The 26,797-nt window shown below is 42.1% G+C and overlaps 2 protein-coding genes across 4 annotated transcripts; both read right to left on the reverse strand.

Annotated features, from left to right (window-relative positions):
* Nucleotides 1–2,154: 2,154 nt before the first annotated feature.
* Nucleotides 2,155–11,085, reverse strand: LOC146222242 (carboxypeptidase Z-like). 3 transcript variants are annotated; one of them, XR_014746744.1, is made up of 12 exons: nucleotides 10,928–11,082; nucleotides 10,410–10,439; nucleotides 9,069–9,443; nucleotides 7,557–7,769; nucleotides 7,098–7,327; nucleotides 6,562–6,723; nucleotides 5,676–5,834; nucleotides 5,378–5,513; nucleotides 4,902–5,041; nucleotides 4,328–4,427; nucleotides 2,602–3,961; nucleotides 2,155–2,434 (listed from the first exon to the last, which is right to left on the reverse strand). XR_014746744.1 is itself a non-coding variant. In XM_084691504.1 (12 exons), the coding sequence occupies exons 1-11, from the start codon at nucleotides 11,037–11,039 to the stop codon at nucleotides 3,609–3,611; spliced, it is 2,010 nt and encodes a 669-aa protein (XP_084547630.1). In that variant the 5' UTR covers nucleotides 11,040–11,081; the 3' UTR covers nucleotides 2,155–2,434; nucleotides 3,564–3,608. The 3 variants fall into 3 exon arrangements, 2 of the variants coding, with proteins under 2 accessions (XP_084547630.1, XP_084547631.1); XM_084691504.1 differs by having other exon boundaries at nucleotides 3,564–3,961; nucleotides 10,928–11,081; XM_084691505.1 differs by lacking the exon at nucleotides 2,602–3,961 and having other exon boundaries at nucleotides 10,928–11,085.
* A 702-nt stretch (nucleotides 11,086–11,787) lies between these two features.
* Nucleotides 11,788–14,809, reverse strand: LOC146222243 (G-protein coupled receptor 26-like). The gene is made up of 3 exons (XM_084691506.1): nucleotides 14,142–14,809; nucleotides 13,922–14,035; nucleotides 11,788–12,915 (listed from the first exon to the last, which is right to left on the reverse strand). The coding sequence occupies exons 1-3, from the start codon at nucleotides 14,807–14,809 to the stop codon at nucleotides 12,678–12,680; spliced, it is 1,020 nt and encodes a 339-aa protein (XP_084547632.1). The 3' UTR covers nucleotides 11,788–12,677.
* Nucleotides 14,810–26,797: the final 11,988 nt, after the last annotated feature.

Consider the following 26,797-nt stretch of genomic DNA (forward strand, 5'->3'; position numbering starts at 1 on the left):
TATTTTCACCAGTTAGTGACTTCCACAAACGAGCAGCTGTATTTTCTCTCGTTATAGCCTATTGTGGACAGAGATCCCACCACTATTACTGTGGAATCACCTTAACCCAGTTGGACCCGCTTTTGTTATAGTTGAGGAGTTTTCTACAACGACGATCGGCGGGTTTTTGTATGCACTCACGCTTGACTTGGCGCATTATCCCTGCTTCACGTGTTTCGTCCAAGTTTGTTCAGGGTCTGTAACAAAGAAAGTGGCTTATTATCGCCCACTGGAGGAGTTGTCTGCACATGTACGATTCAGTAATTGCTGCCACTGAACAAGCAGACTGAATTGGACGTGACACTGAGCCATTATTAGGAAATCAAATGCTGTTTTTGCAATTATGTTAGTTTGGCTGAACACAGTGAATCGCCCTTGTGAGGCTCATAAAAAGTTAATCTAGCTACAATCGGCGGGCTTCAGCTGTACCGAGCAAAGGACAAAGAGGCCGCAGGGAGAGTTTGAGGAGCGACTCCAACTCCACTATCAAAACGTAGACTGGTGGTGCCTCTGAATAGGGGTATGGAAGGCAGGGCTTTGTGGATGAAGAGGTGGAGTAGACATTAAAGCACATCCCCACCTCACATTAAGTTTGTTTGCTTTGACTGAAAGGGGAATGAGTTCGTTTCGTTTTTCTCAAATCCTCAAGCATTTCAGGGTTGTGTCTCACTGAATTCAAAATGACCAAGTGCACACCAACCAAAGTAGTCTCTTTAAATAAATAGGCTAGTCTCTTTAACTGGTAAATCTCTTTCTCTTAAGAAATTCCTAATGATTGTAACATGTTGATATCCATAATAATATGGTCCTTGATACTCTAACCAAATACAAAAAGTCTTAACTGAGGTTGGGTTAAACTACGAGGGATAAATATTAGTGCTGCTTTGGGAATGTAAAATCAGCAGATTCATTGAAGTGAAATGCAGCAGGATTACTTATCTACCTGCAGTCAAAGTGATGCTAATGCAACATGGCAGTTTAGGGCAGCTCCATGCGACTTTCTCAGCCTCCCTAAGTAATTGGTGACCCAGGACCCCACCTCACATGGGGAGCGGGGGAGAGCAGGTCCCAGTAAAGCAAACAGGTCAATCCCACGCAGGACTGTGCTCAGTCCACTCTGCAGCATGTGACCTGATTCTGATGACCTGTTCTCTCACTGAACAGTGCATGTCCTTCATTTTCTCTTTCTCACCAGTCAGTTACATGGACACTCACAACCTCAACACAGATATGTAGTTAACTATTGTGTTCAAACTGTAGAGCCGCTAATACTGCAGTATACTCTGATAACTATTAGTACCATTCTAGATAACTGTTGTGTTCAAACTGCAGAGCCACTAATACTGCAGTATACTCTACTATGATAACTATTAGTACCATTCTAGAGGGATATCTACAAGCTAGGCTCATTTCCAATTTGGGATAATGAGCTATCAGTACTGTAGTATATTATTTTAGCTACTAATACTTTCTAATGTATTATTTAGCTACTATTACTGTTTACAGATTTTAAAAAGTGTATTAGGGAAACTATGAAATTTGAACAAAAAAGTACAGATTGATATAAAAGTTTCAATTTTTGTTTACAAATGATATGATATACATCACATGGCGTCTTTTTAAATAGTAAAATGGTTAGTGTACCATATACTCAATTGTTTTAACTTCCACTTTCCTAATACTGTTTCCTAATACATTTATTAGTTAATAACTTATTAAGGATGGATATACATAAATATAGTATTTTATGCTTAAAGAGCAGCATAGAGGACATAATAGTACAGTGTGTGATTCTAAAGAGAAAGTTTTTACTCAGATTTTACTATTACAAGTACCCGCTAAATAAGGATTAGCATTTTTTCATTCGTTTTTTTTTCATTACAGCACTCCATTATCCTTCCTGCTCATATTAGCATGTTTTGTAGCAATACACTGCCATGTTCAGTACAGTCTAGCCTTCACACCAGCTTCCTAACTGGGCGTTTTGAAGGTCTATGACAATTCTATAGAGTTATGTTAGGTACATAAAGAATGAAGACACATTGCTGCTTGTCAATCCACCTTTCAGTTAAGACAGACATCCAACATGCCAACATCAAAAATGAATCATAAACGTTTTGATCCTTTGAATTTATTGCCCGCAGCTGTTGAAACACCCTCCACCTCTCATGCAACCAATCAAAATGTTTTATGAATTTAACTTCACATGGGGTAAAATGGCAGGAATTTGATATAAAGTCAAATTGCTCTGATAGCAACTTCCGGGATCTGGTTTGAGGGTCCATGTTGAGGTTGGGTGTGGTCAATGGAAACATTCAGGTCCGAAAGGCTCTAAGGATCCCAGGCTACCCACAGCAGGCAGTGCTACATTGTAGCATGTAAAAAGTGCTGACATCTGGAAATGCACACAAGCACAAATTAGGTAAGGTCTTCATTTACTAAACATTCTTCCTTAATCCATGTTCATAGGTGTGGGAGGTAAATCAAATACAAATCTTGATTTCTGAAACTTGAATAACTTATAATTGGACAAAAAGATGAGATAAATAAGTGTCTGCTAACCTTATGAGACATTGTTAGTTCAGAAACTGATGGAGAGCAAGAAGGCCTATTGAGAATCTACAATAAACAACAGAGCCTCCCAAAAACAAGTGAGGAAGTATTTTTGAAGCCATCTTGGAGAGACTGACAGTGTTAACAGTAGTGACACATTATATGACCCATGAATCTAGACAGTTTGAGGATTCCGACACAAGACCCTGGCATTGCTTGAACAGATACAGCACATGGCTGTATGGTATGGAAATGGAGAATGTATAGACTTGAATGACAACCCATGGAAACTTAAAAGTCCTGCATAAGAGAGTAGAAAGACGCTGCCTCTTTGTGGCAATCTTGTGTCATTGCATCTTTAAAAGGTGTTAAAATATGTTTAATATTTATTGAAAGTAAATTTAAGAGTAACTTATGGAAAACTGGAAGAACTGGTCTTAATCCTAATAATGCAATAGTCAAGTTCTTTATTCATCTTTGGTTATAAAACAATTATTATTTACGCCAAGTATGGGTTTATAATGGACACAGTTTCATGAAGTGAAACTAATCAACTGTAGGTAAAAAGCTTGTGAAGATCTTAATTTCAGAGTTATTAATTACTCATAACACCATTTGATCCTTCACTTTCTGGTAAAATGCTCTGCCTCTGTTTTTATCTTCAAACAGAGGTATCTGAATTCTGAATTCAATGGTGATTTCAATGGAATTCTTTGGACTTTGCAGCATTTGCACAAAAGTACCGTCCCTAAAATGATGTTGTGAGTCAGCATCATCACCTGAAATGGTAGGTTTCAGAAGTCAGTATTAGAGCAATCATGAACATGATTCGAGACATGTATTCCTGGCATAACTGACACCATCATCTTATGTAATACCGCCAACGCAAATGTGTTACTACTGTTGCTGGTTTGTTCTGACAGGCTTACTGGGTTCTTTCATTTTCAGGAAAGTGTGACAACCATATACACCGTTTAATTCGTGGAAAATGCCCTTGGATCCTCCAGAGGGGGGCTCTAGTGGTTTCTGAGCAGCCAGGTCGGCGTGGTGCCTCCGGCGCTGGTGAAGTAGCTCCACCACCAGGGCTTCTGCTGCCTCTCCTCTACATTCCGACCCACGTCAGTCAGGGCGTAGCGTTCAAATTTCTTATAGGGGTCGAATCGCTCGTAGGTCCCCATGGAGGGGAGGGTGTAGTGCCGGTCCTGGTCTGGCTCCTGGACAGCTCTCTGGAGCACAAAGTCCACCCGGCCTGCCTGCCTCATTCGGGCAGGGAGGTGAACCTTCTTCAAGACTTTGGCGTAGCCCGGAGCGGAGGCGCTCACAACATAGATGCCAGGGCTGAGCAGGCGCCAGTAGTCTCCGTTTTCAGCTGGAGAGAAATATCATTCTTTTGACTCACAAGTCAGTACAATACCTGTCATCCAAAATGTGAAATGACTGTGAGATAAATGCACAATTTATCTGGTTGCTCTGTGTAGTAATGTTACAAAAGCACCAAGGAATTAGGAACTAGAAACCAAAAAGGAAAATAAGCATCCAGAGCCATTAATGTGACGTTGAGGGAACACCGCCCAGAGACAAAAAAATGTGCTCTAACCGTGTCACGTTCTTCAGAATATGCAACTGAACTCAATTCCACATCTGCTTCTCATTATAAAACGTACAATCACAAAATAATACGTATAAACAGTCACTTCTTGGCTGGAAAGGACAAGTGTGTTTTACAGTGTTTTACCTGTGGTGATGTCATGTCTTATTCCCCTGACAGATATCCTGGCTTCTTTGATTCCATTCCCGTCTTCATCCTGTACGATGCCCTTTATTCCTCTGTGGACCTGAGCAGGAGGACACAGTATGTAGGTCAGTTAGAAGTGGGACTTGCTGTTGTATTTACACGTTTGGCTATGTTGAGTGTCCATTAGTTACTATGTAGCTTCAATAAAATACCAGAAGCAGGAAATCCTACCCTCATTGACAGCCTTTTGTAATTGGGTAATAACCTATAATGCTGACTTTGTAATTGCATTGTGCCTGCTGTTACTCATCATATACCCATAAACAGACTTAAGAGTTTTTTATTTCGTATTTGGTCTTTTGCTTTCAGTCCATGTTCTGGAGAGTCATTGTGGTACGACGCATAGGTTTTCAGTACTTTACAATCAGGATGCTGTCAGTTAACCCATCAACAGCCTGAACCAGTAGCGTGAAATGGGCGGGCTGATCTTTGTGCAGCGATAATGTACAAGCGGCTTCACAAGGTCAGTCTACACTACCGGTGAGTGGAACGTAACGAGAGGAGCTGTTCATACCGACTCCATGTACGTGAGCAGAGCCTCCTTGTTCTCCTGCCAGGCGGCGTAGAGCTCCTCCTCAGGGGGAGTTGTGTCACAGCCCAGCCCCACGGTCATCTCAAAACAGTTGGTGTGCAGGTAGTTGAAGTCCTGCATACCTGACCAGGTCAAATGATGACATGTGGACATCTGTTATCTCGGCGGAAAAGTCCTTCATGACCCTTTACAAGCTGCGTTTATATTACTATCTCTTTGTATATTGGGGCTCGTGCTTGCCAATAAGATGATGGGTGGACACAGATGACACCACTAGAGGGCAATCTTGGCACACTTGGAATAACACTGGGTACTCAAACAATTTACTGTCCTTGGAAAGATGTCCCTTCAGATCAGTAACTAACCTGGGGCCAACAGGCAATCGACACAATGACAATGAATACACTTCTTGCCAGCTACAGAGCACACGAATCTCTTCATGAACTCTCTTGACTTACCGCCCGCAAAGCTGTGCCACTGTGCACCATTGATAATTCCCTCCGAAGATCTAAGAGAGACCCCGCACCTCTCTGTGTCAATTCTACTCATCGTGGCGTGCGCATCTGCATAGGTTCGTGCCAACAGCTTGAATACCTACAGATTAAAATACAAATACACAGCGCGACGGTATGCAAAAGCATCAATTAACAAGCCATGAACAGTGCACTGTCGGCAATCACAGAAATTGTCTGCCAGGCATTCGACTGTTCTCCAGCCTGGTCTGGTGAACGGTAGGCGACTCAGAGCCCTGTTGACCTTTTCATCCGGCGTAGGGGAGAACATGTTGCGCTCCAGGGGGTGCTTGGAGAAGTCAAAGGGGTAGGCGATCACCAGCTCCCCCCCATGGAAGTTAGCCGAAAGCACAAACGGGATGGAGCGTATCCACTTCATCATGGCGTAGGTCTCGGGTGCTACCTGCATCATGTCATGAAACAGGCCTGTGATGCATTGATGAGCCTTTCCATAGGATCATAGGAACTATTTAAAATGTCAATTTGACAAAGATACATTTGGCTGGTAGGGAGATTTTGCTTACCAATGCATAAATGCACACAACCAATTCTCAGTCTATAGACTTTTTGCTGATATTTCAGCAGGAGACAAAGGCAAAAACATGGTTTTCAGGCCAGATAAAAGAGAGTTGGCAACCCTGGAACAGGCCCGGATCTTGGGGTGTTATTTTACATATTTCTGACAGGCTAGTAATATAAAAGATGAACGTGCCCACATTGTACATGGGTGATTGATTAGCAAGCAAGCATACGTACCTTCAGTCTTTCTTGTAAACCAGCCTAAAATAAAGTTTGAAGATGCAGCCATTTTTATTTAGAGAAATGTGTGTCACGGTCTGCTCCCGGCTAAAGCACATCACGGCTAGCCCTGCTAGCCTTGTTCAAGACTACCGATTAGCCTAGACTTAGTAGAGGCATATACTCACTCAGTGAAGAAAATAAATCCTGCCCAACCAAGATTTCTCAGTGTCCTCACATCAATTCAGTCTAGAACCAGGGCTGCTGGAACATGGCGTTTGGTGTTTTAGTCTCAACCAAAACTTGTCTTTGGATGAGTATACCAAGGTAGCGCAAAATAGCAGGCACATTTCAAAGTGATGTGGGTAGACGGACAAGGATTCATACTGTACCTTACCAAACCAGTAAGAGTCTGGGATCGGGATGTGATCGGTGCGGTAGCCCTTCTGTCTACGTCTTTTGTAGGCAAGGGAGGTCAGGTCGGGGAAGTTCCTGTTCAGGTCGATGTTCTGGGCATTAGTGCGACCGCTAGTCCGACTCACGTATCTGCCACCCTTAAAATTTAACAAGGAAACGGACGGGTTTCAATAGTTTGAGTTGTTTACAGGTCTTTAGTACTGTATGGACTGGATGGACTCTGTGAAGTCTGCGCAACCTGTTTATGAAACACACATTTGCTTGTATACAGCATCCACGTGGCCATAAACATGGCAAACTAGATGTCTTCCCTACCATGGCTAAATTAGACTTTCATGAGTTTCCCTGCCCTGTAAATCTATGATACCCTTCTGTTGGTTTCCAACCGCAGTTGTTACAAACATGATTCAGCTTGTCAAACAGCAAAGTATGAGAATTAGGTGTACTAAATCAGTGTTGGAACGAGAAACCCCAAAACAACAAAACCAAGTTTCATAACAGGTGAACTCACAGTTTCGTGTTCAGGGTCAATGTTGTCCTGTATGCCACGGAAGGCCAGTTCGTAGCCGTCAGGGTTCATTGAGGGTAGGATGTGGATGCGTGTGGTGTTGATGAGGGTCTGGACACGCTGGTTCCCCCGCTGGTACTCGGAACACAGGTACTGGACCAGGAAGAGCAGCAGCTGACGGCCCAACACTTCGTTCCCGTGCATGTTGCCGATGTACTTCACCTCTGGCTCCACTAGAGGGGGTCATGGTGGAGACAGTTAAAAAAAAATTTTTTGGCGCAGTTAAATTGTAGACCATGTTATTATGGTCGTTGTTATGTGGCAAATCGAAAAAAAAAAATGCACTAGAACGACATATACTGCACTCATTCAAAAGGAACAATAGCTCGATTCAAACTCAAACAGGAGGGCTTGCAGTGCCGTCAGAAAATAAATCAATCAGTGAGGAAAATAGGAGCTTACACAGTTCGTGACGGCCAGGGTTGTTGGAGAACTCAATTACCAGCAGGTCCTTGCCCTCCACACTGCGGCCTATGCTGTAGGTGGTGGCGATGTCGGAGCAGCGTGCGGCAGTTTTGGTCAGGATGCTGGTCATCTGAGCGTTGGATTGGTATGTAAACTGGATGAGGGTGGACGGCTCCATAGGGAAGCTGGGTAAAGCTTCTTCCTGCTGGTCTGATGCAGGCAGACAGTGGGGGTGGAGGTCAACATTGTCATGTAACACTTTCATCCCTGACAAACTGACCCAAAATATATTAAAAACCAAAGAACAGTGTAGTGTTTCTTTCCACTGGGGTTGCTCTAGTACCATTGGCATGACGCCAGTTTGGAAGGAATATCATAACAGCGGTGTTGCCAAGCATCTGGTTATGTGAAGACTATGATTGGCTTGGAAAGATACAGGTTTCATCCTGCACCCAAAGCAGGTTTACAAAAAATCTCAAACCCATTTTATTTTTATCATACAGTGTGCACATTTCAAATCCTCTCCCCTTTGCTATTACTGAGCAGTGTTGTGAAAACAAACAAGCTTTCCTATTGGCTACTACTTGGTGCAGCTGTTGAAATATAGCAAACGGAGAGTTCACAGGAAGCCTCACACACACAGCCAAATCACAGCTATGTGAAACAACAGTGGCAGAGGTTGAGGGCACTGTACAAGCTGTCAGTGATTGGTTAATGTGGTGTACAGGTTGTCAGTGATTGGTTGAGGTGGTGGGCGGTTCTGTAACTGGTTGGTGGAGGCAGGTGTACTGCCCGGGTAACAACAAATTCCCCTTGTCTTAGAGTGATGCTTCATATTTAGCATTATGACTTGGCATTGGTGTTGGCTGTTTTGAATATCCTGTGTAAGGTATAATTGTAAGTTGTTTATTTGATAATCTGCCTATACTATGCTTGTAATGTAATTGATTAAACGTCTACTCTATCTGATGGTACTAAAGTGGTGGGAAGCCATTGTATTTTGTTCACTCTTTTGGAAGGTTTAATAAAGGTTTAAAGTAGCTGTTTTGAAGATAGTCAAACATCGGCCTAATAATTACAGCAATCTTCTTTAGAAACGTCTCAGTACCAAAGGAAGTAATGCAACCACAAAACCAGATAAAATGTTGGATTGCATATAGAAGAAGGTTTTTAAACTGACCTATGAATGATCTAAGTGTGTTTAGGTCCCACAAAAGCTCTGATTGCAGCCGTTCGGGGATGGTAAATCTGCAGGAAACAGTACTCTTACTTGACCCTCAAAACTCTCTGACTCACTGAGGGAGTTTAACTTTCTTTGAAACACAAAACAAAATTTGCTCCTCTATCAGTGTTTTCGAATTGAAACAGACTCAGAATCAGAAAAGGAAATTGCTTTAAACAAAACCACCAGCAGCCTGGCTGTGAACACAATCTTGATGTGACGTCACAGACCAGGTTGCGATGTAAACCCTTAAGTGTAGTGAACACAGTCCCGACTCGGGTCCCTACCTCTCAGTCCATCCAGGGGGTCGTAACAGCCTTCCTCTTTGCTGACAAAGAAGCGGTCACAGTCCAGGAAGTAGGGCCATGCCATGTCGATGCCCTCAAAAGCATGACCGCAGCTCACAAACACCGCCTCGCAGGTACTGCGGCAGGGCTTGAGCACCTTGTCTCTCTGGCAGCGCGGAGCTAGCACGGAGCAGCCCAGCATACGGATGTCTGGACTGCACTCTCCCTTGAGGAGGGAGTGGATCACACTGAGGAGGAGGTACTCGGTGCTCATCTCTGCCTCTTGGCGGGTTCGATGGCCCAGCGTGTTGGGGAACATGGTCTGAGTGTAGGGCATGTCTTCACAGTAGCCCAAAACCATGTCCGTGCATTTGGCTGAGGGGTCAGTGAGGGTTGGATTGTGGGGAAAATGCAATGTTAAATATATGTTACATTTTTTGCAGTGCAATAACATAAACTACATAAAATAGGAAAGGTATTATACAGATAGTGCTACAGGCCGCACATTCTCAATACATCATGTGCTTCTGCAGACTGGTCATGTCCAAAATATTTCTATTATCTCTGGAAATTAGAATTTAAATATTTTATACAGCCATTGATCATTCCAAAAGATATCTGGATAGCTCACTGGAGGACCCTAAGGCTAAATTCCACTAAACCAAACCAGTGTGATCTCTGTATGGTCCCATCTTCTACTTTCTGAAAACATCTGTCCAGTTGAGTTATCCAACAACTTGTATATAGGTAAAACATGCTGTAAGTAAATGGATCCACAATATACTACATTAGCCTAGATTAGACCAGCAGTGACCTGAATCTAAAGAAGCTGATGGTATCGCATCTTCCCCAGATCTCTACCAAAACAACATATCTAACAGGCCTACGCTTATGATTGACTCATTTAATATACATCAGACTTCTTATAATATTGTATTATTACGAAATCAGAATAACATTATGACTTCTTATTATCATGACCATCTACATGGCCTGATCATATTTATCAATCATAAATTTCTGAGTCATTATAAGGTAATATAATATGCCTGCTGCCTCTGAGACCCTTCTGGAACTTGCCCTGCACGTAAGCTTGAACCAGGCTACACCTTGTTACTTTGATCCATGAACCCAGTCCATAGGAAATCTGGGTCAGATGAAACTATGTTTTTTGGACCACAGCTGGCTTTTAAGCTTGTAGACTGGGTTATGGATGTTCTAGCATTTTCCATGAAGTCTAAAGGTAGTCAAGTAAACTTCATCCTTCCACACCTTGGCTCTTCAACAAGATATTCTCCACTGGCTATAGACTTTGAGCAAAGGCATGTTTTGAATACGTACTTTTGCTTTCATCGGTTGGTTTGCAACGCCCTGCAGGAGAAACCAGTGTTTATATTCCTGGAATACATAAAACACTAGATGGCAGAATTGTATTTATCATCACTAGGCCTATACTTAATAGACTTCTAGGATATAATAGATTATAGCTGAGCCATAAATGATCTTCTCTCCACACATTTGCACCTGTAAAACATACACCTACGTTCTGTTAAATAATGCAGAAGGTTTCTTGTCTCAAACAGGCCTACTTAACAACTCGACAGTGGTAAACATCCCATTAGTAGGCTAATGTCTGTGCAAGCCTTTACTTTTGTACGTTTCCACAACTTGACTTTTACACAAGATGACAAACGTTGTAGCCTATCAATAAAAAAGTTTCCTTGATGGCAAGGGTAACATATTTCACTAAACATAGGCTTGGCTACACATTATTAACCCTAACCAACAATATTACAGATCGACTATAGTTTACCGAAAACATCATGTTAGTAATCACTTTATTTTAAGTTATACTTTACGTAGAAATCTTTGTCCGGATTCACAACGCAAAGACGAAGACAAGGCAACCGCTGCTAATACACCCAGAAAAACTATAGTGTTCATTTCTCTCCGACTGCAGTCCATACTCATGTGGCACCTAAATGCGCTGCTTTTAATTACAGAGGAACTTCAAGTGTCCCAAAATGTAAGTTTATTACACGTATTACGGTCGACTATCAAATTACACAAGAAACATCTTTGACCGGAAAGAACAAGACATGTCCTGACAAGCAAGATTTTGTTCTGTGATACACCTGTTGTCATTTTCAAACTAAACATTCTTGTGGAACCAATTCTCTTTTTAGCGTACTATTTTGATAGCCTACTTCACTGTATAGCGTATACTTTCCTACGCCATTTGAAAGCGTACATTACATTGTATTAAAATGCTGACAGTGTATGCTGTAAGAGAAATACTAATTGACATCTTTATTGCGCATAATTTTACACACAGCAGCTTCACCTTACACTGCCAAATAACTGCAACTGGCTCACATAATTAAAAACACCTGTCTACACCCAAAGAACATGAAACAACTATCTTCATTTTAAGTGTATCAAAACGTCACATGTTGAAATCTGGCACAAAGACAAGTGTCTTAAAGCACTTGAACATAATGACATTCTTTTGCTACATTACGTAGCACAACTGTAGATAGCCAATCATTTCTACAAATAGATATAATAATTTCTTGTACAGTGCAGAAGAATTAAGATTACACTATGTATTTGTACAAATACTTTCTGCAACCACCTGGCAAAATAAGTACAGAAATACAAATGCATTTCATTCCAAAGTACCTGTCGTACATTCAGTTACAATATACACTTTAACATCATAGTAAAAATTAGATTTACCTTTGGCTCTTGAAACTAGTAGGTTTCAGAGAATTATACAAAGTGCATCATTATCCAGTGATTGACATGACATTTGTGAAGAACTGCAGAGGTCTAACACAGTCCATACAGAATACAGCCACCACTTTGTGGCACTTGCCATTGTGAGGAGGCTATATGATTTAATGTAATTTAAAGAAATAGCCTGATGCCCCTGGCAGCTCCAGTGCTCAGTGTGAGCTAGACAGATACTAGCTTTGACATCCATGATTCATCACAATCAATTCACAGAACATAACTGACTTTTACTTCAAGTCTCTGTTTTCTGTGGGTCACAAAGCAGGGTTAAAAGTGACTATGCCAGAGGTTGTGATAGTAAGCAAATGCCTTTCTCTTAGCGCTGATAATAGTGCTAAGCTATGATACGCATGGGGTCTCGAGTACTGTGAACAGTATCTGTCATTCCCTGTATGTCAACTAAGCCAATAGCTTATCAAAAATATTTCATTGTTATCTGTGTGTGTTTGTGTGTGTGGTACGTGTGTTTGTGGCATTGCCAGAGAATCATAGATCGCATCCCTTGTTTACCAATACGGTCTGGAGCCAGAGTCTCAGAATGCGATCCCTCTCCTTGGCTTTTCATCTCTCTTACAGTGTGTTTCTGCTCTATCATCTTCTTGGGTCTCCCTCTATTGTACCAATCTCTTTCCCATCCTACTGTCTCTCAGTCCCTCCACCCACAATTAAGCTCCTCCTTCAATTCTCTCTATCCTGTTTTCTTCCCATGTATCACCTTCATTGATCACCATCTCTTCTCGCCCCTCTCTTTACCTATGAGGCAAACATTATTTTCGGGCGCCGGCATTATGTTCCATGTCCGAGCGGATGTCATTAACTGATCCTCTGGAGACAGTAGTCGTTCTCAGTGTCTAAAGAGCTGTTGTGCCCAGACGAGGGGTACAGGTCACGGCGCAGTAGCCTGTTGACGACGGTAACCAGGACCTTCTTGTACTGTTGACGCAGGAGGGAGTAGGCGAAGGGGTCGGAGGCGGCCTTGCTGTATGTCAAGCACTTACTGACGATCCCCCAGTGGCGGTTGATGCCCACGAAGGGAAGTAGTTCAGTCAATCTGGGAGGAAAGGAGGGGGGGAGAGCCAAATATAGCCAAAATAACCTTTTAGAAAGGACATATTCTCTCATTAGACGTATGATTCAGAGCTATTTGTTTTATTTGTTATCAAGAATTGTGGTGAGTGATTGCTATTGGAGACATCTTGTACCATGTCAAGCTCAGGTAAACCCATGGAACGTAACTGGCTGTTTTCCGAAGCAGTCTTACACAGTCACGAGACTCTTTTCACAAAATTGAGTTACGGGGAATATATTGACTACTGTGTAGCAACATCATCATGTTCTTTCTTATACAATACAGCACATTGTGTTGTGTTTCATCCGAGACATGGACATCCAGCATCCAGCAATATATGAATAGATATTGATGCTAAACATAAAACTGAAAGGGTCTGATAGGCCCTATCCTTGGCAGACCTTTCACTGGGCAGTCAGACTATTTGTGGAGGGTACAGAGGTGAGCCAATTACTGAGACCATTTCGCTGTTCATTTGTATACTGTTTCCTCCTCCTGTTTCCTAATTTGTAAATTCCCCTCCACTGTCATCCTTCACACCACCACTTAAGTGGAAACTACCTGCCTAACATTTCCGTTCATTGAACCTGACACATATGCTGTATCCATATCTTGGAATAACGAATAAGATGCATCTCATTTAATTTACTCTGGAATTGGGGGATTCCATTAAACCTATTCAAGTCAAGAATGAACGTTATTCACACTGGGAAGTGAAATAACAGTAGAAACGTGGATGGATTTTTTGGTAGAATCATGGAACATGTGTTTCAAGTGTTACAGTAGCTACTGCAAAGCTCTCATTGGATGAAACTTTTTTAACATTTTGTATAGTATAGTGTATCTCATATTGTGAGAGGAATGTTCATACTTTAGTTTATAGTTAGTAGATAGCAGATAGCAGCAACTAAACTAAATAATACTGTGTGTTTGCAGGAGGTAATACAGTTCATATTTGCTGACTTGCTTTATGATTAATCCCACTTACCTTGTAATTACATATGGAGCAAAACAGACGATAAACGAGCCAATAAAGATGCTGATTTTCTTGGTGGCTCTCTGTTTCCTCCTTTTTTGCTCTACCAGACATCTTTGTTTCACACTGAAAACATCAGTTATGTTGCTTTTAGTTCAATGCAAAAGACAACATTTACATTATATAAATATTATGGACAAAACCTTTGACAGATAAACATGGATGCAAGTACCTTGGGTGGATATCTACCAGCAAAAAAAGGGTCTGCATGGTTATTACATCAATCCTCTTGCAATGAAACCGTGCAACTTTTAAAACCTTCAAGTACGTGAAGCATAGGATTAGAAGGGATAACACGAAGCTAGTGGCATGGAAAACAACGGTGAAAACTGTAAACTTAATGCGGTCGCTTTCCACAGTTAGGTGCAAGGTACAGGACGCGTAAATGTGGCTGTAGTCAACCCAGGAGAAGAGGAGCGCAATGAGGGAAAACGTCAGTGAATGCAGCCACGAGTAGCAAACCATGATCACTGCATCCTTGTATCTCATCTTGCTTGAGTAACTCAAGGGAAAGACCACCGCTATCCACCGGTCAATGCTAAGAGCTGCCATGCTCAACATAGTGTTCGCAGTCAAAAAAGTCTCCAGAAAGCTTACAGTATGGCAAAGGCAATTACCAAAGGGTTGCTGATTTCTGATAATCCCCACCAATGTCGTTGGCATGTTTAAAATAGTGATGAGAATGTTGCAAAAAGACAGGTTCATGGTGAATATACCTGGTACCTGTCGCCGTATCTCGGTGCTGTGAACGAAACATAGTAGCACCAACAAGTTCGACAACAAAGACACAATTGCGACTACGACAATGAACAACGCGAAAATAATTTCAGCAAAGTCCATTTCTCACTTCAATATGTCCGGATGTGGACTTGTACGTGATGATAAGATACAAATAAAATCCACCATGGTTAGTCGTCGTTCATTTCCAATAGCTCCTCATTCCAGGTTGGAGAAATTAACTCCTACAAGTCTTGCAGCCGGTCTCCAAGTTGTTGAGGAGCTGTCCAGCGTTCTGAAGTGAGGAGACGCGCACCCTTCCTTCTTGAGCGCTCAGACCATTTTGCTCCTCAGGCTTGTGAATTGTTTTACAAACGTAGAAGCAGGTAGTAAGGATGATGCATTTGTTCTAATGCAAGCATTTGAGTTGTATGGACATGATATTGTATATGGTGTCTCCTTTTCGACTGCTACGACTGCCTCAGCATGAAAACAGTGGCAACGCACCCTCCTGTCTTGTGCGCAGAACATGCGTACTAGGGAGAAACAAAACACTGTATCAGAAGATGCTTGATTGAGCTGTTTAAAAGTGAACGGTTGTTAAAACACAACAAAGAAAAACATTTCATAACAAATAGAAAAGTGCCAAATGCCAATCCCTAGTATCTTATAAGTGGAGAAGCACGTGATAATAACCCACTCGTTTGATTTGTTTATTTCGTTATGTTTATTGTATCAACAATTAATATATTTGCTCTCAACTGTTGAAGAAATTGCCTGTAATTAATTGACATTCCAAATACACGTTGTCTACCGAACACATCAAGTCTGCAAAACTGAGCGCATGGATACCAAGGGATATAGGCTACTACTTGATAATTGAACCTACGTTGCCCATGACAAAAAGGCACCAGGTGCACATACATTGTAGGAGTACACAGTGAAACTGTCAAATAGATCTATTTTCCTGAAATAAATTATTTAGAACTGGAGCAACTTTGGGTAAGGAGGTTTTCACCAAAGCATGTTAGCGCTACCCAAGGCCAAGAGTTCTAAAAATACTTTCGTTTATAGCCGCTATACTAGGTAAAGAATTATCTTTATCGTAGATACCTTTTCTGTATAGAAAATTAGTACTGAATTTTAGGAGCCAATTAAGGGAGAGGACATGCTTTTACAATCCAGTTTTCGACTATTAAGTCAAAAGAACTTCAAGTACTGAAAAACATGGGTTAGTGTTGCATATTTTTGAAGTGTACTGTACCTGATTAACATCTACTCAGAAGAACCTGATTAGTGCCAGTTTCTTTTTGGTCCAAGTTGACCTTGTAGCTAAGGTCAAGCTTTCCCAACAAATACAAAAATGTATACATGATGTGCCATGTAAAACCAGTGATGACTCATACTCAACAGGTACCAGCAATAGAATCTGTGTCCCTCTGACTATTCTCTGACCTCTCCACCTTGTCCCCTATGGTTTACATCTGACCTGAAGGCCAAATGGCCTCCTCAAGGTAAATTGCCCGGTATAGTTGTCCAGTAAGATGATGAAGACTCACAAATACATCTCATTGAAAGTGCTACCACACTAACGAGACAATTTGAGTACACTGCGGATTAGTTGAGGGGTCTTGGGGGTGTACATGTGTGTGCATGTGCCAGAGAGAGTCAGGGAGATGGAATAACAGTGGGTGATGTTGTCTCTCTGCAAACGACGGATCAAACGACTTGGGGGAGGCTACAGCTGTGCTCGTGGGGGGAAAGTGCAGGGCTATTTATAGCTCTGACAGGGTGTCACCTTTAATATAAGTGCCTGCTGTTGGTGCATTACCTAAGCCAACATAGGCATAGGGGTGAAGTGAGGTATTCCACCCATTGAATAAAATGATGCTTTCGGAATTTCTCATAGCCACCAGGCAGACTATTTATTTATTTGGGGTTTCACACAACTTCACAAGACTAGCAAATCCAGAGGTTGACCACAAACTGTAATAGTACAGTCAAATATGGTAATAATGAACAGTGTCAACAGATGTTTCCGAGCATGGATTTCCTGAGGAATTATTTTGAAATCAGTTGAAATGCTTAACTGTATGGGCACAACCGCCTGAATATTTGGATTATTATTGCATTATTTGCTCAAATCTTCGAAACCTACTTTAGATGTACAAAACATCATGCATGCTGGCCACATTATGACTGGTTTGGTGTAGGACACGAGGGCCACATTATGACTGGATGGAAAAAGGACATGATGTAAGTGCACCTTTGGGTAAAGATACCCAAATATAACAATTTAAACAAAGGAGAATTTCATGGTCAGTTCAGTCAGTTTTCCATCCATCCAAGTAGAGGGCCACACTGTTACACAACCGTGCCTGACCTTTAACAACAGACACAGCACCACAGGAGAGCAACGTTAGTGCTTTAGATGTTAGGAAGATAGGTGACTTTTCCCTAGTGTAAGGGATGGCTTCCCTGGTGTCTGAAAAATGTATCTGAAATGTACATTGTAGAGTGCCACTTGTACTGTGGTAACTTTAAAATAGCAGATGAAGAAACTCAATCTACTTTAAAAGGTCAGAGAGTTTATTGCAAGATTTCACCCTGGGGGTCAGTCTTATATATATTGAGATCCTAAATGACCTGCTATAGACTCATTGAATAACTTGAAAGATTATAGGAATATTGAGTGGAATATCAGATCATATAATATCAGAAAATGTCATATGACATATGAATTAACCAATTATATCAGTCATCCTGGAAGGCCAATTGTGTTTCTTACTTCAACTTAAAAGACGATCAGGAGGGCTTACATTTTACAACGTTTAATTTCTGTTTAAAGCTCATCCAGGACAATGCCATCTCAACAGGGCACAGTCTTAAAACACTTCTCCAGCATATCCTTGTTAGGATCTGCTCTACGTTTATTACATCATTATTACTTTCAGAAGATTGCTGCATTCATTGCTACTCTAATAATTACAGTTGAAAGATAACATTTCACATAGCATCCTTTCAAAGACCGTCAATTTGGACTGGTGCCCCAATTATGTGTTCATGCATTTGATATTTCACAAATTCCTTTTACTTAATCCCATTGTCGTTCAACTGCCACGCCAGACCACAGTACAAGTCCCTTATGTCTCACTGCTATCTTGTACTCCTTTAGAATGATGCACACTCCAACATTTGACCTGGGACCTATTAGCTGGAGTAGAGTGAATCAAATTATACTATAATCACTGACATTTGTGTCAGTGGAGAGCATGCAATGTTGTCCATTCACGGCTGCACTTAAATGCGACTGCACTAAAATACGACAACTGCACTCAAATCAAGGTAGATCTGATCGTAGTTGGTTGTGCCCTAGCCACCACAAGATATGCTGCTGAGCTGTGACCTGTATTGGGTCAGCCTTGGGTTGTCGAGCTAAAGGGAGATGATGGGTCACAGACTGCAAAGTCTAGATGACATGAATGTCGACATGCAGAGGTCTGAGGGCTCAGCGCACCCCGCAGCTAATTCATTGTTATTCTCCCTGAAGAGATACTAGCACATTACTATAAGGTTCCAATGAAATACAGAGAAAGTCTGTGTTTGCCACTTCTTATGACATTGTTGACGTTGACTGTTGACCCAAAAGGCGTATACAGGGGCCTGTTCCATAAAGGCCGCTCAAAAAAGCTAAACTTAAAGTCCTAAACCAGACTTGAATACGTTTAATTAAAGCGGGGCTAAAGCGGTTCCATAAAGGCCAATTTCAGCTCACGCAGTCCTACTAATTCAAGTCAGATTTAAGTAGTCAAGCTAATTGCACGTGCACCCTATTCCTAAGCAGCCCGAGAGGTAAACATGGATCATACAATCCACCACGGCAAAAGCAATGCACACGGCCACGTGACTTCTTCCAGAAAGAACGTTTCCTTCGTGTACAATGACAGCTCCCTCATCCACCGCTTCAATCAAAATAAAATGACACGCCATGTTTGACGTTGTGAACGACAGGCTACGTACGTCGAGGACCTTTTTAGACCTTTACTTCCTTAATTAAAAAACACCCTCTAAACTTATCTAAATTGGCTTTTTCGACAATCAATACATCCAGTAGCCTAACTTTTTAACATGGTTTTTGTGTCGGGGAAATGGAGGGCAGATTTACGTTCGTTTTGCAATTGTAGGATACTGTTAACAATTATGTTTCTATGATAATTATACTCTCTTAAATTTAGATTGAAAAATAGGCCTATGCCTGATGCCTAAACATTTGAAATCACAAACCAAAATACATACATTAACGGATATGGTGTGTAGCCTATCAAAGCATTGTCCATCAGTGTTTAAAGCATTAGGCCAAAAGTTTGTAGGCTAATTAAGTTGATTTCTATCAATGTTGAACATATTGAACTGATGAGAATAAGAAAATGAGAATGTACGTGGTAAAACATTGTTTTCCCGTTAGGGTCAGTGTTACACGAACATCTGGTTAAGCACCAAGTCACGCTAAGCCTGACAATTAGTCTGACCCTGACCTGACTAGTTTCGCAGCATAAGTTGCCATAGTAACCGAGTTTGTACTACATTGAGCTAGCTTTATGGAACCGAATGAACTAGAAATTAGTCCGACTAACTGACATTAGTCTGGCTTATTCGGTAAACTCGCTTTATGGAACAGGCCTCAGATCCACTGACTAGCACGATGACACACGAGCTATCGTACAGTGATTATCAAGAAAACAAACTGATATGACCGATTGGAGAGCCTCGATGCTGATGAACAGCTCAGTAGAGTGTTTACAGAAGAGAGCGGCCTGTGACAGATGGCTTGGCTTCAGCTCCTTCACACTCTGCAGAGCTGTTTGACAACATACCTGAAACACCGGAGGGACGTTTGTAAACACCAGCCCAGAGGGCTTGTATACACGTCAGACAGCATTGAGCGACAGAGGACTCCCGAGCTGCAACCTAGGTGTTCACGCCAACCCTAATTTAGGTCCCCTGATTTTAATGATCTGGCCAATCAACTGAATCTGATTAGTTACATCTGGTGTTTATGAGAAGACACCAGGACAGCACAGCTCCCCAGAGACTGCATTGGGAAGCTATGTGATATGGATTTGCATGACACACTTCAGAGTCAGTCAGGAAGATCAATCTTATTTCAGTATGTGGAGGGGCACTTGGTTGAATTCCTCGTTGTTAGAATAATTTACCATTACCAGCTGTCTTTTGCTTCTTATCTATTTAAACAGCACTAACTTCGAATCTGAATCCACTGTTCCAAGTAATAGAACTAGCCAGAGAAACTGGGTTAACACACCAACAAGGAAATACCGACTTGCACACTCCAAACTATTTTTAAGTGTCTGCCTGTTGAGTTTCATAGGACATCTGGTGTAAAATGTTATCGAAAATTAGGGCTTAGTGCTGCTAAACAGTGTCAGTTGGCAAACAAAGGAGTGTGAAATAGCTTTCATGAGTTGCCTCCAGCTGCCACAGGTAAAGCAGGATGACGTGTTATGATGAGTCATGTTCCCATGGCAACACCACAGCCAGGAGAAGTTATCGTCCATCTTCGCTGCCGCCTTGTGTGTTTGATGTCAATTTAAATATCTCTTGGATGGCGTAGGTTATGACATTGAACAGAGCCCCTCTCACTCTAAAATTCCCCTGTCACTTACTTAACCTTTGTTGTCTTTCTATGGCAGAATCAGAGCAGCATGTGTTACTCTTTTGCTGTAGCTTAGCAACGGGAGAACTGGTGTGACATATTGAGGGAGGGACACCAAAAAGATGTGTGACAGTTGATTCCAGTGCATAAGTTTGTTTTCGTGCCTCAGGCGTAAGTGAAGTGGCACAAAGAACAGTTTCATACAAGATATGGTATTTGTAGATGAAAAGCAATTTCAGGATTCACTTCTTTTCCAAATTGCATTTCCACAGCCCTTGTCCTCAGAATTGCAGTGCAGCAATCATGCCCTCAACCTTTTGTGTTGGACATGCACACCCTTATCGGTGAATGGTCTAGTCTACTTCCGATCAACACAGCCTCATTGAGCTCTTGTTGATTGAATGGTTTGGTCCACTGCAGGACTCCAAAGCCCTGTCAAACCTTTGCTTTGTTCCCCAGGGTCCCCCTTTTATCTGGAGACCAAAAGCAGAGGACAGAGTGCTTGCAAGGCGGGCTAGAGAGAACACATAAATAATGCCTTTATAACTTGATGAGTGTAATCGATCTCTTTGACCCGTTGATGACAGGCAGGCAACTTTTAAAAGGGTGTCATTCAATGATTATGATTATGATTCAACTATCCATAGGCGTATTCATTTTCATTAATTTTTTGTGTTGTCTGTTAGTATAGGAAAAGTGAGAGTTTGGCTTTAAATACATCGTTTTGTATTCTTTGTCAGTCCTGGTAGTGATATTTTATCTCTCACAGAGAGATAGCTGCATATTCCTGTTGTTGTTTGTATCAGGTATTCATCATTGAGGGTCTTGAGCCTATAAAGTCACAACAATACCATATCTGTGGTACAACCGGTCAACTCAAATCCACCAATGGTACACAAAAAAAAGAGAAGAAAATAACTGTTTCGAAAGTTAGCTGAGGTAAAGTCACTTTCGAAGGGACTGGCCGACTTGCAAAACAGCACGAAGGTGGACCCTGAGCATGAGCAGACACGATGCATTCATTATCATTAGCTGAGCCAAGTGCTTTGAAGTCAGCCCAGTCACTAACAGCTAGACAGGAGTGGCAATGAGCACTAACTGCTTCTCCAGAACGCTGTGAAAAGAGCCTCGGAAAAGGAAACTCCTCCACGGCGATGAACAAAAAAAACGAAAACTTTATTCAAACGGAGCAGCGTGATGAGGAAATCAGTATTTTTTAAATACATGTTCATCCCTCATGTTGTTTATTTGGGGGTAAATATGTTTTGGATTTTATTAAACTTTCCCATTGCCAATGTTTTCTGGGTTTGAAAAGAAATCCTAGGCCTAGTATTCTTTTTATGAAAGTGTGGAAGGTGCAGTCTATGGAAATACATTTTAACCCGAAAAGTCAATACAGTATCTACAGTGTTTTTTATTTGGACGTAGAATACATGATTAATAATTAAACCATCCATATTACTTTTGAGAACTTGATTTGAACTAATGGCCCCTCACTATGAAGCAGTACTATTATATCATTATCTGGGCCTACTGTGTATGACAGATAGATTGTATGGGTGTGTCACGTAATGAACCAGCATTTTTACAGAAATAAATTTTTTCAGAAAAAGAACAGCACAGGCGGAATGAATCTTCTTCTATTTCGAGAATGCAGGAAAGTGTTTGTAGCCGTTACCCTGAAGCCTTACCCTGAAGCCTTACCCTGAAGCCTTACCCTGAAGCCTTACCCTGAAGCCTTACCCTGAAGCCTTACCCTGAAGCCTTACCCTGAAGCCTTACCCTGAAGCCTTACCCTGAAGCCTTACCCTGAAGCCTTACCCTGAAGCCTTACCCTGAAGCCTTACCCTGAAGCCTTACAGAATCCATGAGTTGTGGAGCCCAATTATCCGGTGTCCACTTGTCTATTTTGAGTCAGGTCTGTTGTATATATATATATATATATTTATTTATTTTTCTGACCATTACTTGAAACAAAAAGCGGTTATGTTCTGTGCAGAAGCGCAACACTTGTTTTAGTTTCACACTTCCCTCTCTGCTGTGTGGTTGTGAGATCCATCCTCTCACCACCTGTTTTACGCCTCCGCCCCACCACGCACGCGCGTACACACGCACGTGCACACACGCAGATAGATACGCACCCATGCGCGCGCACAGACACACCCTTTGAATTCTCCGAAAAAGGCGTAACTTCTCATGATGTGCATTTCACAAAGATGCTTTACGTGTTCACCCTGTACTCTACTCTCCGAAACACGTGAACCTGCCATCGTGAAGCAGTTATCCCAGTGGACAATCTGATTCAGCACGTCCTAATACAACTGACAGTCATGTGGCTTTTAAGCCATCCATCAAGATATCCATCAATGTGACACACTCACACGCGCACACAAACCTGGCTGCTCTTTGGTCTGCGTGCTCTGTGAAGTAGCAGAACCCTACTGTTACATAATGGAAAAGATGGATGAGTCATGATGTCCCTAAGCTGGAAGTGAGGAAGTCGCTCCACTACTACAGCACAGTATGGGCACTGTGGTCGTGCTGGGCAGCACATTTCTAAAGGCTTTGTACTGAATAAATAGCAACAGCTATTATAGTGTATGATAAGAGGAAGAGGGTTCTATTGTAGGTGTGGGGTAATGGTGAGGTATTGCCAGATACATTTCAGGTGACAACCTGATTGACATCCTCAACACACTGATGAACCACTGGGTTTCAAGGACGCTACTGTGTTCTGGCATCGCAAGAGTAGACCATCTCTGACATTAGGGTCTTCTGTGGGTGCTTCAAAGAGGAACCGCTCATATGCCAAGCTTCTTGAGAGACGTCCATCATTTATTCAAGACATTTCTTGCACATCAACTAGATAACTGGTTTGGTGGTAACGGGCAATGAGCAAATTCTTTTTAATTCGAACGCTTTGGGCCACGTTTTGGGCTCAAGGTTCTACCAGCCGCCATCACAAGAGCGATTCCGCAACACTGGCTGAGGTCATTACTTTTTCAACAGGCCCATGCAGTATTAACAAGTGTTACATAAGTCTAATCAGGAAAGTAAGTGAGGCTTCTAGAAAGCTCGGCACACCAACCGATTTCTCGTTAATCTTTAATTAAGCACAAGGTGCAGCGTTGATTCATCTGTTCTCGGCGGCAGCTATTTCCAGCCGACTTCGCCCACCCCCTCACTCTCTGGGGAGGAAGAGTAAGTCTTTAAGAGTCAAAAAAGGGGACTATAAAAATATCCTGGTTAATGTGCTTAAATTTAGCAGTGCTACCGTTTGAAGGAGTGGCTGTGTTGCATACCCCGACATCTCGATGTGGCCGGATAAAATTTAGATTGATAAGAGATTTGAGGTTTGATTGAATGAGATTTGGTTGATGATATTAGGTCAGGGAGGAAAGCAGCAAATTTAAATCAGAATTAAGTTGAATCGCCAAGAAATTTACACAACAAGGAATTTAAATTGGTGGGCAGGTGCATACAGTAAATATATAATAATCATTTACATTTAGTCATTTAACAGACACTCTTATCCAGAGCGACTTACAGTAAGTACAGGGACAGTCTCTCGGAGGCAAGTAGGGTGAAGTGCCTTGCCCAAGGACACAACGTCATTTTACACGTCTGGGAATCGAACCAACAACCTTCTGATTAATGGCCCGATTCCCTAACCGCTCAGCCATCTAAACCAATCTATATGTGTATTAGGGTCAGTTGGTGGGTCAAAGAATGAATTTTTATGGAACAACATTTTTATAAACGAGTCAAAACTAAATAAGTGGTGAAATTGGTTACTCGGTCATGCATAAATTTTCAATGAAATTGCAAACATGGAAATGGGTTGAGAAAACAATTAAGTATTTGCTGGTATTGGAACCTGCAATACGATGTTGTGGAATAGCTGTAGCTAACATGACAGGATCAACCTCCCCGTTTAACATCCTTGTATTTTCACCACTCTCTCACAGTAGTATCTCACTGAGTAGTGTAATCTTGCTCCCATCGAAAAACAGAATATTTAAGGCTGTTACATTGAAAGCTTCTTCTTGCCACATGTATTCAGACCCTAGTAGCTACAGTGTGTGGGAGTGTATTTCATGCCCCCAAAATGCCTTAAAACCATAGCCTCCTGGGAACCAAGTAAAAGTAGCGTTTTAAATTTATTTCCTGTTTATATAGGCTTAAAAGAACATCTTAGCATTTCGACTTTTGAAATTGTATTTATTATTTTTTTCTCATCATGTCCGCTGTAGTGGACCACGGGATCATGTTAGTGTGAAAAGATAGTCAAATTTAGAAAATAAAAAAACTGAACATATTATGGCTGTAAAGTGACAATACGGGTTTTAGGGTCATCTTGACAGCTAGGAACCCCATGTGAATCTATTATGATGAAGGAAAAAAAGGCAACCTTCTGCTTGAGGGGAGTAGCTGAAACAGGGAATGTCCAGGGTGGGAGGAGTCGGCCACAATCTTCCTCGCTCGCCTCAGGGTCCTCGAGGTGTGCAGGTCCTCCTCATCTTCTCAGCAGACCGGATGATGCGCTGCAGTCTGCTCTTGTCCTTGGCAATGGCAGCAGCGTACCAGATGGTGATTGAGGAGCTGAGGATGGACTCAATGATGGCTGTATAGAAGTGCACCTTCATTGTCTTTGGCAGGTTGAATTTCTTCAGCTGCCGCAGGAAGTAGATCCTCTTTTGTGCTTTCTTGGTGAGGGAGCTAATGTACAGTTCCCACTTGAGGTCCTGGGAGAGGATGGTGCCCAGGAAGTGGAAGGACTCCACAGTGTTGACTGGGGAGTCACTCGAGGTGATGGGGGTGAGTGGGGCTGTATTCTTCCTGAAGTCCACAACTATCTCCACTGACTTAAGAGCATTGAGCTCTAAGTTGTTCTGGCTACACCAGGTCACCAGGTTGGCCGCTTCCCACCTGACCTCGTCCCCATCAGAGATGACCCCAATGAGGGTGGTGTCGTCCGCAAAACTTCAGAAGTTTGACAGACAGATGACTGGAGGTGCAGCTGTTGGTGTACAGGGAGAAGAGCAGAGGGGAAAGAAAGCAGCTCTGAGGAGATCTGGTGCTGATGGACCAAGAGTCAGAGACATGTTTTCCTAGCTTAACGCATTCCTTCCTGTCAGACAGGAAGTCTATGATCCAAATGCAGGTGGAGTTGAGTACGTTCAGCTGGGAGAGCTGTTGGAACTCATCAAACTTTGCATTCTTGAGACATTTTGGATTTATTTCATGGCATCACTTCTGATCTTAAGCATAACATATAAATAACCCTTACCCTGGTACTTAATGAAACCTACGAGCTACTACTGGCCCAAAGAGGGCAACATCTTTCCTGATCCTCCCTGTCTGTCTCTGTGTCTGTATCCTATGAGCCTCCTGCATCATCTTCCTCTTCTTCAATATCTTCTTCTATCCCAGGCTCAAACTCATCCTCATCTCTCTCATCATCTGACAGCTCCATAGGGCACAAAAGTTAATGGGCAGGGTCTCAGGAGGACAAAAACAAAAAAAATATCTTTGTGTCTGGGCTTGCACCCAAATGTACTGGTTTTTATTTAGTTTCAGCTTTTGTTTTCCTGTTAGTGTCAAGAATGTTCATGAATAGTTTTAGTCTCCATCAATAACAAGAACAAATGCAAAGATCTTGTGCTAGATTAAAATATTATCCTCAAACTGTGACTGAACACATCAACCCATCACACATGTGGATTTAATTTATTCAAGTGGCTTTCAGATGACAGTTTAGTATGTACGTTAGTACATGTAGAGGCTGTGCTTCCAGCTGTGACATCTGAAATCTGTGTTAGTCCCCTCCTGCCATTAAACAAACAACAGTGTCCACTGCTGGCTGCTGTGTTTACGCCCTTGTCTGCCCACCCCTGATCCACATGTTTCTGATTGCCTTTTCCACATCGGCTGCCAGTAGTTCCCACCTCCGAGCAAACACACAGACACGCTTCTCCAGCAACGACTCGCGGGGATTATTTGGAGAAGCCTTGCTAAATGAAACGCAAACATGTATGTTTTTTGAACTGAAATAGGCCAATATTTCTGTTCACATTTGTCCCCCTTTTAGTTATTTGCACTCACCTCGCCACTTTATGTCGGGAAATCCACAAGGGAGTGTGGGCAACACACCTTTGTGATGTGGTTTCGACCTTGTCAGACGTATCGACTGTGATATTTGGGGCGTGATCCTTTGACAAGCTTGGCGTCATCTTGGCTAGGTTGCCACAGTCCTGCCGCCATGGAAACAACACCCCCGTAGTGGCGTCTATGGTAACCCCATTCCTCGACCCACATCAAGGCTGTCTATGACAATACCACAGCTCTTTTGTCTGGCAGACACAATTTTTCCATCTTAGAAACCAAAATAATACAGTTGTCTTAATCTTAGTATTTAGTTTATACTCTTTATAATA

Source organism: Hypomesus nipponensis, chromosome 25 (genome assembly GCF_054491055.1).
Source record: "Hypomesus nipponensis isolate SF chromosome 25, ASM5449105v1, whole genome shotgun sequence".
NCBI classification, from domain to species: domain Eukaryota; kingdom Metazoa; phylum Chordata; class Actinopteri; order Osmeriformes; family Osmeridae; genus Hypomesus; species Hypomesus nipponensis.

What these genes read in the sequence shown, in the direction of transcription:
- LOC146222243 (XM_084691506.1), bottom strand. Translation starts at nt 14,809, where the DNA reads ATGGACTTTGCTGAAATTATTTTCGCGTTGTTCATTGTCGTAGTCGCA. An exon ending in CTGGTAGATATCCACCCAAG is followed by an intron (nt 14,036 to 14,141) that starts GTACTTGCATCC and finishes TGATGTTTTCAG; the next exon opens with TGTGAAACAAAGATGTCTGG. An exon ending in GCTCCATATGTAATTACAAG is followed by an intron (nt 12,916 to 13,921) that starts GTAAGTGGGATT and finishes CTTTCCTCCCAG; the next exon opens with ATTGACTGAACTACTTCCCT.
- LOC146222242 (XM_084691504.1), bottom strand. Translation starts at nt 11,039, where the DNA reads ATGAGTATGGACTGCAGTCGGAGAGAAATGAACACTATAGTTTTTCTG. An exon ending in CCCCTACGCCGGATGAAAAG is followed by an intron (nt 5,514 to 5,675) that starts GTCAACAGGGCT and finishes TTTAATCTGTAG; the next exon opens with GTATTCAAGCTGTTGGCACG. An exon ending in GTGGCACAGCTTTGCGGGCG is followed by an intron (nt 5,042 to 5,377) that starts GTAAGTCAAGAG and finishes TGACCTGGTCAG; the next exon opens with GTATGCAGGACTTCAACTAC.